Source organism: Eschrichtius robustus, chromosome 1, assembly GCF_028021215.1.
Source record: "Eschrichtius robustus isolate mEscRob2 chromosome 1, mEscRob2.pri, whole genome shotgun sequence".
NCBI classification, from domain to species: Eukaryota; Metazoa; Chordata; class Mammalia; order Artiodactyla; family Eschrichtiidae; genus Eschrichtius; species Eschrichtius robustus.
The window spans coordinates 71,656,846-71,671,912 of NC_090824.1; the positions used below are offsets into that span (position 1 = coordinate 71,656,846).

General features: G+C 31.7%; 1 protein-coding gene across 4 annotated transcripts in view; it reads left to right on the top strand.

Moving 5' to 3' along the window:
* NOVA1 (NOVA alternative splicing regulator 1) overlaps nucleotides 1–15,067 on the top strand; it is a 138,610-nt gene that overhangs the window by 108,210 nt on the left and 15,333 nt on the right. For all 4 annotated transcript variants that reach the window (XM_068546705.1, XM_068546724.1, XM_068546733.1 and 1 more), the window contains one exon: nucleotides 6,927–6,998. In XM_068546705.1, coding sequence (XP_068402806.1) covers nucleotides 6,927–6,998 — 72 coding nt within the window. The remainder of the gene's footprint in view (nucleotides 1–6,926; nucleotides 6,999–15,067) is intronic.

Below are 15,067 nucleotides of genomic sequence, written 5' to 3' on the forward strand. Positions count from 1 at the left end.
TCATGAGGTACATAACACCATTGTGCTCATTTCACAAGTCAGTATACTAAGAAACAGATATGCAGCAAGAGCCAGTAAGCCAAAATTAAACATATTAATTGCAACATAGAACATTATATTTCTTATTTTCAGGAAATGAAAATAGCAGAGACCTTCAGTGATCTTCAAATAATTTAGACTTTGTTTGCCTAGAAGCTCTGAACTCATTCCTGGGGCACGTCTTAGCCCAGATTTTTTGGTGTACATATTTTCATTTCCACCTTTTATGTTTTGAATTTTGTACTTCTTACTTTTTATTTTCCTCACGGGATTATTGAAACATTTCCTGTTGCTGTAAGTCCCTCAAATCCCCCTCTAAGTATGGTTGTTTATACCTAATGAGTCAATATAATGAACCCCAAAACATGGTAGAAACGACAAATCAGTAAGATAGTTGGCATTTGTTAACTTCCTTTGTCTATTACAGTTTTTCAGCCTTTTTTTTCTCTTTGGCTCAAATGCATTTTTAAGAAAATCTACATTAAGAAAGAAGTGGTTATAGGCATTTAAATAATTATTTTTTATGTAAAAATTAAATTAAGATACCAAAAATCTCACTTAGCTCAAAGAATTCTACTTTCATCATGAAAAATTGGCAAAATTAGCAAATAATTTGTTCATTATTCATTCATTCAATCATAAATTTATTAAATGCCTTCTTAGTGAATTGTAAAATATATTAAAATGTAGCCCTTGCTCTGTCAAGCTAGTTTATGAGAGATCCTAAATACTTAAAATAACTAATAAAAATATAAAACTGTATTTATATACCAAAACTACAATATAAACAATGTAGTATAAAAGTTTGGAGGAGTGTGAAAGAAATGTAGGCTAGAGTGGCATTTGGTCTTGTAAAATAGGTGAAGACTTGAACTGGACCTTGAAGATTGTACAGGAATTGCCTGATTAGAGGAGAAAAAAGAAAAAAGCTTATTTTAGGCAGATGAAGCAATATGGATTTGAGGAGAAATATATCATAATTGTTAAATAGTGAAGAGATTATCTTGACAGAAGTGGAATATCTGTGTTGTAGTTTAGAGGAAATTAATGTTAGGTAAATCATGTGGGACCAGATGATGGAGAGTCTTGGATGTCTGGCCAAGGGGTATCCTGTAGATTACAGATTCTTCCTAATATTTTCCAAAAGAGCCCTTTTAATTTCTCTGGAAGGTTATGGAAAAAAAAAAAAAAAGAGGCACCTCTACCCTTTGTTCTCTTCTGTGCTAATACTCCACACAGATTCTTAGAGTGCTTGTAGGAACACCTATTGGTAGGAGAGGAAGAGAATTACTGAGTAATCTACTATGCAGATCTTTAGATTTGAAGGTTTATAAAATAATATTTTTTAAAACTTCTTTTATGTAATACTCGCAAATCCAGGGGATGTTCATCTTTGCCAGGAAAAACATTTTTATGGTCAAGAATGAAGGATCAGTAATACTGGTAACAGTGATGTATGTGGTGCTTATTCTGTTTCTGTGCTAGCCATTGTGCTATGCTCTTTACATTTATTATCACCTTTCATTCAACCTCCCAAAATTCTTCTGAGGCAGGTATAGAGTCCATGTTATACTTATAGAAACTGATGCTTAGAGGAATTTGAGTAACTTACCCAAGGAAATGTAACTGGTAGTTGATCTTAACACTGAGCTGTATGGCCTCTAAGTTTGAGTAATGCTGATAAAACAAAATCCAATAGATTTCTGTCTTCTGGAATTTTTCAGTCTTGAATAAGCATCTCCAAGAAGAGGACCTCATTTGAAATAGAAAGTCTTGTATCAGGGTGAAGTTAGGAGACCAGGCAATATTTTAAGAATAAGATGATGAACACAGTCTCCTCTGGTGGTGAAAGTTGAGACAAAGCTTGAAGTTAAAAGATATTTCAAAGTGATATCTGTGAGGCTTTGAGACTGGTTTGATTCCAGTTCTAAAATGATGAGGAAAATTAAAAAATGACTATATGTGGTTTTGAGCCTAGCAAAATGTTGAATTCTAGGAAGCAACTAGTGAATTTTAGTCAGGCATCTATGTGAGCTAATATTTTTGTATGTTTGTTTCAGGCAAGTTGAATAAGTTGTACATAGTATGTTTTTTCCTTGAAGTAGTCTTTGATAGAAGCATAGGTGAGAATTTAAAACTGAAAATATAGATCCTTAATTGCAGTATAGGTGATAATTTCACTTACAGTAGGAGAGAAAAAAAGAGATAAAGAAGCAGTTACTTTTTTTTTTTTTTAAAGTAAGTCAGAAGCATTATAGTATAGTGATTAGGTATAGGATCTAGAATAGGATTGCCAGGGTTCAAATCCTGCCTCTTTAATTTACCAGTTGTGTACATTTGGACAAGCTGTTTTACTTCTGTATACCTCAACTTCTTTACCTATAACATGGGAAAAGTAATAGTAATCTGTTCTGTAATGATATTGTGAGTATTAACTGAGTGGATCTATACCTGGTTCCTAGTAAGTGCTCCTTATTAACCATAAAGATAAAAGGGAGAAATGAGGAAAGTACAGTATAAGGAAAGATGCTAAAAAGATCAAATACCCAAAGAAAAATTTGAGAATAACTATTTTTTTAATAGGAAATCATTGGAGATTCTAAAAGTTAGTTTCAAGTCTATGTTGAGAGAAAAGTTGTTATTTGTTAATAATATTTCCTAAAGGTAAAGAGGCTGGTTAGGTAAAAAAAAAAAAAAAAAAGAAAAAAAGGTGTGAAGTGTGGGAACTGCTGACTTGAAATTGTGGATATAAAAGGAGAAAAATACAAGTTAGAGAGACTCACATAACCCCTGCTACTAAAGAGCGAATGGCTAATGTTAAAGAATAAAAAGGAGCTTGAAAAGGTAGAGAAATTGGAGATGCCAAATACAGATGAGATCATTAAGGGAACAAAGTGACTCAGGAGTGGTGGAAAGATAATAGTTTAGGGTGTTAAGGTCCTAGCCCCTGAAGAGTAGGAAGTTTGAGCGGGAGACCACAGTTTTGTCTACATTGAAAAGAGTGATAAGATAGGGGAAAAAGTGGTTTGGAAAACTGAACAGGTTGAAATGAGGCCAATTGTAGTAGATAAGGAAGCTCATTCTGGAATATCATGATTTCTTTCAAGTAATAAAAACTATCAATTGAAAGGAAGATAAAATACATGGGATTGAATGGTTGAAGAGAAGGATAAAGGTGTAGAATAGTAATTAGGAGGAATATAAGCTATGGAATAGGAATCAATTGTAAAAGACCTTTTGAAATTAGACAACATGAGTTTATATTAGGGCTAAGTGGTTCCAGATAGTTCAGACATTGGGAGAATGCTGGATACTTGTGAGGATGAAAAACCACAGATAACAATTACATATTTAAATAGCTGATCTATTATTTTTTATAGATTAGTATGCAGATTTATTTAACAGAACTGAAAACAAAGGATTGGGAAGGTGATTGCTCAAGTAATGTTACTCAGTTAGCTAGTAGTACCTTCCATATTAAAATTGAAGTTTGCTGTTCATTGCTGTTTTCACTATGCATATAATAGACCTTGACAGTCTATTATTGTAGATTTGCTTGAGGTAAGCTTATTTATTATGAAGTTTATTTATAGTAATATTCTCTGGTCCAGTAAAACTGTCACTTGTTAACAAGAATGCATTTCATAATTTGTAATCACTTTTTAGTTCTTATTCCCAAGAGCCTAGTGAAATCTACATTTAATTAAATGACTATTATTAAATCTTGAATTTTAAAAAACTGTTTTATATTCCAAAGGATCCACTATTTTAAAATTATAAACTACTTCAAATTTTTCTGCAATAAGTAATTCAGCCTTCAGCGTTTAAAGCAGAATTCTTGAATAAACATTTGTGTCATATAAATAAAAATATTATACTTTTCCATTTGAAAGATAAAATTGTGCTAAAAAATGCCTGTGCCCTTCATAATCACTAATTGATAAATATAAAAAAAGTTTTTAGCAGTATATATCCTTTATAAATGTTATTTATAACATATTTTAAAATATTATTTCTATATGGATATTCAGTTAGTTACATCTTCCAGATATATATCAGAAGTTTTACTAAATGATTTTTTTTAACTTGAAACTGCTTAAACGTTTAGTCTGCATAGTAAATAGGAATAAACGTGTTTATAAAATATTAGGGAAACAAACATATTGTACATTGAAGTATTTCTTATGAATTTTTCTGTTCTATTTGTGTGGTTGAGAACAATTATCAAAGCTGTTTTTTAATCTAATTAATAGAACCTTTTAAACTAAAGGCACTACTTTAATATATTTACACATATCTGTTTATGAGAACAGTTTTTACCACTAGCATTTAAAAAATCAACTGAAATGCAAACTTGCTGGATTCTCTATATTGCTATAGGTTAAATTTGTAAAGGAAGGAGACTTTTTGTGTTTAAGGGTATCTATATGACTAATAGATAACTATCAATAGAGAACTCATCACATGTTTACTTCACTACATGTTTATTATTTTAGGAATATAAACAAGAAAATATATTTAGATGCAATTGACTGTGTCAAAAGACTCTTGACAATCTTATCCCTTAAAGCCCAAACTTATTTAATTTTCACCTGTTTTATTTAAAACATTAAACTCTTAACTTCTTATCAGAATATGAATTTAATAACTAAACCCTTAATGATTTTAAACATATTAATATTGTTCCAGAAGTTTAAAATTATTGTTTTTATTTCTGTGAGAAAGAAACAGCATCAGAATTATTAAGGACACTGTTGATGAATATGAATTGTATCAATTATTAATACATGCCCAATACTTCACATATATGCCAAGTAAAAAGAAAGATACCGAATAAATTGACAGAAGATAATATTAATCTTAGTGACCACAAATTCTGAGTCACTTGATATTACTACTTTTTCCACATATTTCTTTGCAATATTTCAAGAGAATTCATATCTAGGGCAAGATGGATGTCATAATGAACACCTGTGATACTTCAAGTTGATTTTATCCTGATGCAAATAGAGGAGCCCAACACACATACCTCATGCTTCTGTAGGTTAATGAACTTGGCTTCTAACCTGTATTGGGATAGATGGCCTCTAGATTTATTTCACATCTATTTAGTCAGCAATCTCATAATTACTCTGAGATTAGTAAAGAACATATTCTTAAATATATGTTAACTACTCACAGGAAATCTGTACAGTAACAACTGTAACCAGAGGTGGGAAAATAAAACCTTTACTCTTCAGTTCATAGTACAAGAGTAGCACGAAGTCAGTAGTGTATGTCTCTGCATAGTATTGCCTGGAAAATAAAATATTAGGGTAATTATTAATGACTGGAAATGAAAGTCTCTCTGGAGAAATGACTTTATAAAATGAATTTATTACAAATAGCAAAAACAGAAAACAAAGGATTTGAAGTGTTGTTTTCTTCTTTTGTGAGGTTTTACTTCTGAATGTAGCTCCTCTCCCCTTTTAAAGTATGATTTAACAAAAATCTTGGTATGACTCAACATTAAGTCTAGTTTTCCTCAAAGTATCTTAGGTTTTAACTTAAGAATCAAGAATCCCTAGAGGAGTGGACTGTTTAAAACGTGATCTGATATTAGAATCAGTCTTACTTTGTTACTTGAGAACAGTGAGTTAAGCAGGAGCCTGTGAATTTTTTATCCTTTCTTTTACTCTTAAATGCTTTATTCTATCCTAATTAGGACTTTTGAAATATTAAATGCATAAATATAATTGTATTAAGTAATTTCATCTGCTTTTCCTGACACTGCTGAACCTTTAAAGTTATGCTTTTGCTCATATCTGAGTAATTTTGATGGATACATATTAATATAAAACATAATGTCCATATAGAATTTTGTCTGTACTATAAAACTACCCCATTTCATGTGTTAAATATTATCTATTGAGGGTGCTACTTAAGCGATGCTATTTGCTGAGTGAAAATATACCTTTTTAAAAAGATAAAATCTTAACATCTTACACACGCATTAAGGTTACTCTATTAGACATGAGAAGTTTTTAAAATGTCTTAAGTATATTATGGTCTCATGTGGCATATTTTATATATAGTTTGTATATGTGTTTAGAAATGAAATGAACAATAATTTGATTCCTAATATTTTTGTACCTATTTTCAACAGAAGCTGATGACGCTATAATATATTATACCCCTTATCTATATAAATTTTTAGTGTTTAGCACAAATGATAAAAAAATATTATGGCAATTTGTTAAAATGCTATTAGTTACTTGTTTATTAATATGAGGTTAATGTTTACATTTTCAGACGGGCTCTAAATTTATTAAAAATTAATGTTTTAGAAGATAATGTGATATTAAGAACTCAGAACTGCAAATTTAATTGCTTTTAAGTACGGAACCCTAAATTCATGTGGAATCAGCTTGTTGGTGATGTCCAACATATTAAGTAGGTGGATACTTTTATGCGAAAGTAAACTTCATTTCACCACTTCTTTCAATCCCCGACTGTATTCATTGATAGGAAAATGGCTTTCAGTTTTGCTCATTAAATTTCTTGAATTTTTGTTTGAGATCTCTTTTCCCCCAAGAAAACAAGAGGGAAAGAAAAGAGACTACTATTCATGAATATGGTCAGGATACCTTTAATACTCATGTGAATTTTTATCAGTCACCATCATGATTTCAAGTCATGAATTTATTTTTACATACTTATGCATGCATATTTACATGCATTAGTTACTTAATTGATCTTAGATTCCATTAAATTTGAATGAATAGGAGAAAAATTTGTTCATAGGATTTTGTTCTCGTTATATTACATTTTATTTTATTTTGTTTTATTTAAATAATCAGTTTAAGGCTTATAAAGGTTGATTTGCTCCTGAACTGCTTTATTCCCAGACATTGCCATCTTCCCCAACTACCACCAAGTCCTCTCCATCTGATCCCATGACCACCTCCAGAGCTAATCAGGTACAGTATCATCCTGTCATCTACACCATACTTTTCACGGGTGATTGCCTGCACACTGGAGAAAAAGATACTGGTGGGTTAAGGATGTATTCGTTCATTCACATATGTGCACCATGAACAGATTCCAAATAACCTGAGAAAGAAATATCAATTATTCCTGAAAGTTTATATGCATTTTTAGCTTTAGATAACAAAAATATATTCAGATGGTAGACTACTAGAATTTTGGATTTTCCCCCTAAAATTATGACTTTATGAGCTTTGAGGGTTATTTATTGAGTTGGTGTTTATAATCTCCCTTATTATTTCTCCCTAGGATTCTTGGTATATAAGTTAAGAATATCATATATGTAAAAAATAAATGTATAAATATGACTTACTGAGCAAAGGTATATCTTTAAATGTGAATGCATTTTTCTTTGTTTTTTTATTTCAGATATGCCTTACTGTGTAACAATTTTAAACTTTTGATGAAAAGCATTCCTAGCAATCTAAAAGTAACTGGAAATTGGTATTTGCGATAATTTTAATGCTGTTTAACAACTCAGGAAGTGGTACTTTCTTAGAATTTAATAATAGCATTTTCTTTGCTGGAGTGGCAAACTTTGCAATTAGAAATATATCTTAGTTTGACTTGATTGTTTTGGTACTGAATATTTGCAGGACATTCTTCAAAAATGTAGTTATTTTTGGCACGTTTAAGGAAATCACTAAAATATTCTATGTAATTCAGAGCTTTACTGTACTTTAACGTGACAAATGTTGAAAAATATATTTATTAAAATGATTAAACACATTTTCATTTTGTCTGAGTTGAGCTTCATTTAGGTGAGAAATGTTATTTTCCTTAATATTTCCACTTTTTTACTAATACAAGGCCTTATGGGATTATTTAAATATTAAACAAGAGCTTATGTTTTTAATATATTTTTCACACAGTTGACTAATAAATTATTAACTTTGAACTATATTTGCTAAATATATTAAATGTGGCTTTTGAATATGATCTAATATAAGGCTATCAGAATTATTTTGCTCATTTATCGATTCTAATACCTTTGCAACCTCAGGAAAAAATCTTAAATAACTGAAAGCAAAACTAACATTTAGAATGTTATTCTATAGTAGGAGCTTGATTTTTATTTTATGCAGTAGTATTCCCTTCAAACAAAAATACTTTATAATGCTCACATTTTAGCCCCAATAAATTGGTTAAAAAAGTACACATCTCTAGTGATGAAACCCAGCACTTCTCTTTGAAGGTAATGGTACTACATAAAGTGAGAACCAAGCTTGTATTATTGATGCACGAAGTTGAAAAGTGTATATACATTTTCACTCATACCTTATCTCCTATATAAGCTTTAATTATATGATATAGAAAACTATTGTGAAAACAACTGACTTTATGTTTTTAATGTTGCTCTTGTACTTCATTCTCTTCCAAATAAAAACAAGACAAATGAGTACAACAGTAATAAAAAATGATTTTTCTCAACATAAAAAGTAAAAAATTCTGGATCTAGAGAGAAAAACCATCTCAATAATTTTGTCTTTGAAGTTAGATTTGTATTTATTTTATGTGAACATGAATTTTTATAAAATGATTTCTTAAAAAGGTTACTTGTTGAAGTTTATTAACAATATAATATTTTTACCCTCTAGATATGTTACTACATCCACCTCTGGATATTTTTCTAATTATATTTTTCTAATTGGAAATAATAAGTCATTTGTGGTTTTATACTCTGTTCACTGTTCTAGTTATGTTTGTTAAATGTGTTTTATTTATACTTTGATTTCTTCTGTTCTTCTACGAAGAAGTATAATATCTCCTGCATAACATGAGGCAAGATATAAAAGAACAAAACAAAATCCTTAAATTCATTGAAGGAATTGTAGTTATCTTTCATCTTTATGTTATTAGTAGTTTGTAATTATTTCATTCCCTATGGGTATTTCCCAATAGATTCTATTAATGTTGTAGGACAGAAGATAATTTGGTTTCTGCTGTTTATTCAGTCTTTAGATAGCTCACAGTTGTTTCTGTGGATAGTCCTAATTAATTCAGCTTCACTAAATTGACTTAGATCTGTAAGAGTAACCAAGATAGAAAAATGGGTTTTAATGTGATCATCTTAAACTCTCCATACTTAAAATAGACTCTTAAACCTATAAGAATATAACTTTCATTTCTGGTGTAAGTTTACTGTATTCTTACCCAGCAATTTAGCAGGTATGTCTCCAGTTTTGTGTTAAAATTATTGTTTATGTGTTATAACTAATCTGATATCCTCTGCTGTTAAAAGTAACTGCAAACTTTTTCCATGTGAATTTTCATAAACCAATATAAAGCAATCTAGACAACTACTTGTGTTATTTCATCTATAATAGCTAAATGAATTATGATTGAGTTTTCTTTAGAATAAATAGTTTGTTACAAACTAATGTAATAAAAGGAACTAAGGGACTATTAACATTTAGAAAACCCAAAAATAAAAAGCACAGAAAATACATTAAAGAGTAAGTTTTATCTGCAGTTTCAACGTTTAAAAATCTTTTCTGTTCTTTTTAAAAATGACTATAATGTTTCAGTACATACTGGATTTTACTTTCCTACCCTCATGTTTCCACAGGTCAGACTGTTCTCACAGATCAGACTGACAGACTATAACTACAGTGTTATGGGTCTATACTAATTTCCCCTGGAAAACTGAAGGACTGTCATATGAGAAGCTTTATAGAATGGTGGTTACAAGTCAAGACTGGAGCCTAATTTCCTATAATCAAATCCTTGTTCTGCCACTTGCTGAGTACATTGGGCCTCAGTTTCCCCTTCTGTGAAATTCAGATAATAAATTCATTAACTATTCTTAGAACAATGCTATTCTAGAGTGTACTACTCACCATATAAATGTTAGGTTATGTTTATTTAATTTTTTCTGATATTTCTTTCAAGTGATAATGAAAAAGAAAGATTATTCTTTAAGATGGTAAATAATATAGCATAAAACAGCTTAAACTGTTTGAGTTTTATCTTTAAAAAAAGATGCTGTGATACTAATATTGCTGCTTTTTCAACTCTAAAATATTTCTATACAAAGTGTCTGTACGCTTTTTAGGCTAGCTTAAGATGCTCTATAGTTATTTTCTTCCCTAGTGAGAGTACTGAGTTACTTGTTGTCTAACTTATAAATCAAATTGCTGTTATTTTCCTATTAAGAAAGAAAAGTTAGGGCTAATAGTTTTACAACTTACACTTTCTTTTGCATGCATTGCATATTGCAAAGTGCAGGTTTGACACTTTTTACATGTGGAACTTTAACTAAGAAGCAAATATAAAGATACAAATAGAATTAGAGTCTTAATGTGTTTATAAACTTAAGATGAAAAACAGAATCAGTTGGATTTGATCAGTTCTAAGTTATCGATGCTACATTTTTCAGTCACTTCAAGATTCAACAAAATGGTTTTGTTAATCAGTCAATGGTGCCAACAATTAAATTCTTAATTTTAGATTCCTGATTGTTAGCTCTCCTGGGATTCTTCTCAAATTTCAGGAAAAGTGAAAAGAATAAGAAGAATAGTTTCAGAAATATGTGCTTTATAGCTATTTATTTATGTACTAATAAATTTGAAATTATATATCAAAATATACAAAACAAATGAAAATAGGTAACTCATACTCATATATAGCACTTTTGCTATAGTTACAGAAAAACACAAATAGAGCTCACTGGTCCTGCTTTGATTATTTCATGAACACAGATCTCAAATGGACCCTTAATTCTGTCAGGTAGTCATGAGCCCAGTCACTTTTTTACTCTTTAGAGGACTGTTTCATAAATTCTTGTCTCCTTTCTCCTTTCCTTTAATTAGTTTTCTGTTGCCGTATAAAAGATTACCACAAACTTATTGGCTTAAACAGCGCACCTTTATTATCTCATAGTTTTTATGAGTCAAGAGTCAAAGGCACTGTTAGCTGAGTCCTCTGCTCAGAGTCACAAGTCAGCAATCAAAGTATTGGCTGGGGTGTATTCTCATCTAGAGGCTTCACTGGAGACTAATCCGATTTTAAGTTCATGTAGGTTGATGGCAGCATCCAGTTTTTTGCAGCTGTGTGACTGAGGACCCCAACTCCTCATTGGCTGTTGGCAAGAGGAAGCTCTCAGAATCTAGAGGCTGCCCAGGTTCCCTGCTGTGTGACCCTCTCTACAGGCATTTCACGGTTTGGCTGTTTGCTTCTTGCAAAGCCAACAGGAAAATCTCTCTCTTTCCGTTGTGTGTTAGCAAGATGAAGTCTTACTGAACCTAAACACAGGCGTGACTTCTTACTTCCTTTGCCATACAGTGTAACTTAATCAGAGCAGTGACATTCCATCCCTTTGCCATATTCTGTTGATTAGAAATCAGGTCACAATTTCTACTCACACTTAAATGGAGGGAACTATACAAGGCATAACACCAAGGGAGCAGAGATCATGGGGCCATCGAAGAATTGTCCCTGCAACAGCACCCCAATATCTCTTGCTCCATCCTCACTCCCGGCTGATGATCTTACTTCCTACTTCACTGAGAAAAATGGAAGCAATAAAAAGAAAAATTGTACAAAATCACAGCTTCATTTATACCCACATATTCTACCTCTCATCTATTACCATAAACTTTCCCTGCTCCTGTCTAAAACCGGTAATTTCAGTTGCACATTAAACCTTATTATTTTTTCTTTACTCAAGGTCATCTCTTCAACAATTCTACCTTCTCTCTCCTTTATCTTTCAAGTTTCTGATCTCTATAGGATCATTCCCATCAGCATGCATACCTCTGTTTTTTTTCTCCCATCTTAAAAGACAAAACAGAACTTCTTTTAATCTCACTTCCCTCAGCAGCTAATGCCCTATTTCTTATACTCCTTTGTAGCAAAACTCACAAAAGTTATTTACTCTCTGTTTTCCAGTTTCTGTCTTCCCATCTTTTCTTAAATTCACTCCTATCAGGTTTTTGCCTCCATTCTACCAAAACTGTGTTTGCATAGGATATCAGCGATGATCACATAGCTAATTCCAGTTGTCTGTTCTCCATCTACATGTTATTTGGCCTATCAACAGTATTTGTTATAATTTGTCACTTTCACTTTCTTGGTATACTTTCATTACTTGGCTTCTAGGATATTATTGCACAACCTTGATTTTCCTCCTGTATCATACCTTGTGCTTCATCTCAAAATCCTTTGCTAGTTCTTCCCATCATCCCTCTTAATGTTGGAGTGATCCGGGTCTTAATACTTGAAACTCTTTCTGGGTATATAGTTTTCTTTCTCTTCATATAATACCTTGGCTTTTATATTCGGACATATGCAAAATTTATGTTTCCAATGAGAGGCAGGTTTACTATGAACTAATGAAGCTTAAGCCTTAAGATTCCTAACCTGCACATGCTTATTACAAGGCCCTCTACCTAGTTTTATCTTTATAATTTTGAATGTAGAGGACAAAGATGTCCTCTAAAATTGTGTAAGATCCCACATAACTTGGGTTCACATTTATCTCTCATCTGGATCTCAGAGTGAAACTACAGACTGTATCCAGTTTCCCACTCCGCATTTCCACGTCCATATCTAAGGGACATCTTTAATTCAGAAGTCCTAAAACTACTCCAGACCTGCTCCACCTATAGCCTTTACCGTCTCAGTTGAAGCAATTCCATACATCCACTTTCTCAGATCAGAAATCTTGGATTCATCCTCATCTCTTTTCTTTAATACCCCAAATCCAGTTCCTATAAGAAATAATGTTGACTCTACCATTAAAAAATATATAGAATGTTGACCACTTCTCATTACATCTACTGCTACCCTAGTCCAAGCCTGAATTATTCCAAAGGCCTCTGTATAGGTTTCTCTGACTTTCTACCTTTGCTCCCCAAAGTCTGTTCTCCACTGAGCAGACTATGGCTTCTAAAATATGTCAGTTTTTAAAAATTACACCTGTGATAGTTTTCCATTGCACTCAGCAAAAGCCAATATCCCCAAAATGACATCCATTAACTTACAAGATCTGGACCTTGCCACATTACCATGTTCACTTCATTTCCTACCACTTGCCTCCTTCCTCACTCTGCCCCAGGCAAATTCACCTGCTTCCGTTTCCTTGCAGACATTAGACATGTGCTTGCCTCTCTCTGCACGAAATTCTCTTATCTCAGAGATCTACTTGGCTAACACCTTCATAGTCGTCAAGTCTTTGTTCAAAATTCACCTCTCAATACCCTATGGAGAAGGATATACCTGGCCACCCTATTTGATATTGCAACCTGGCCTCCCCATTCCCCCAAGTACTTCTGATTCCCTTTATCTTGCTGTATTGTTTTCCATTGCCTCATGGAATACTACATACTTTGCTTATTATCATATTTATTGTGTATTGTCAGTCTCACTTTCCTAGAAAATAAGTTACATGAGAACAGTGGTCTTCGTTTTATTCTCTGATGTATTAAGAAGCACTAACCAGGAGCATTATAGGTTCTCAATATTTGTTGAGTGACCAGTGTTAGTTGGAAGAATAGGCTTATGGTCTATATGTTTTAAAACTCATTTTTTATTTTTGAAAATCCCTTCTTCAAGTGAAATTTTGCAATAATAATAAAAGCCATGTGGTATTAACACAAACAAATATAATTGGTCAATGAAACATAAAAGAGATTTCAGAAATATCAATAGATCCAAGTACATACTTAACTGTATTCTGTCATTCATTAAGAAAGGTAGTGTAATCTAGGGATTAAGAGAACTGTACTCTTAGGCCATAGTTCCTAGTTTCTTTGCCACTTCCTAATTTTCGGATTTGAGGAAACATCCTTAACTTCACCATGTGTTTTCTGTTTGTAAAATGAATAATAACAGTGACTACTTCATAGGGTTGTCATGATTCTTAAATGAATCAGTACATGAGAAGCATTTAGAACACTGCCTGATCCAGAGTAATAGTTGTGTCATTTTATTTATTTTAGAAAAGGATGTTTTATTTAATAAACGGTGCTGGCATACTTGACTATCCACCTGAAAGAAAATAAATTTGACCTCTACCTTGTACAATATGTAAAAATAAATCTCAATGCATTCAAGATTGAAACTGTGAGACTATTTGATGAAATTATGGTGTGTGAAATCAAGTTGAGGGTGACTTTCTTAAGCAAGAAGGAAATCTAAAACATAAAGGAATAGGTTAAAACATTCAAATATATAAATATTTTATATTTTGGTATAGTAGAATACACTATTAATAAGCAAAAGGTGACAGTACGCTTGGAAAAATATGTTGAACACATTTGACAGTGAATTAATTACTATACAGAGAAACCCTAGATTGATATTAAAAAATAAAAACCCAGGAGAAAAAAATAGGTCAAGATTATGAAAAGGCAGTTTTCAGAAGAGGAAATGGAAATGCCCAATAAACATATGAAAGCATGTTTAACCTTACCAGGCATCAGGAAAATTTGAATCAACATCACAAGATTATATTTTTTTTTACCAGGTAGACAAAACTTTATGTGTGTGTATATAATGCACATATATCAAGAACACAAAAATTTAATCTCTGTGTGTGGGCCTGTGTGTGTGTGCATGTGTTTATAAATTAAAAGTGCTGTCAAGAATATAGGAAATAATCATTCTCATACAGTGTTGATATAAGAAATGCTATAATATTACAGCTTTTGAGAATCTACCCAGTAAAATTTAATGTACCAATTCATAGAAATATAGACAAAGATGTATATTGCAGTATTATTTACAGTGGTAAAAGTTGGAAAACCACCTGCTTTAACAGGAGAGTGGCTGAATAAATATGGTATTGTAGAATATTATGTGGTGAAGCTATTAAAAATAGTGAGTTAGAGCCATATAAATTGGCCTAGAATAGTGTTTGTAATATATTAACTAAAGAAAATTAAGTTGCTAAGAAACATATGGCCTTATTTTTAAGTCAAAAATATCTTGTGTTCATGAATCATCAGGGTGATGACAAGGAATATGAACATTATTAACTTTTTATGTTTCTACTTTGTTT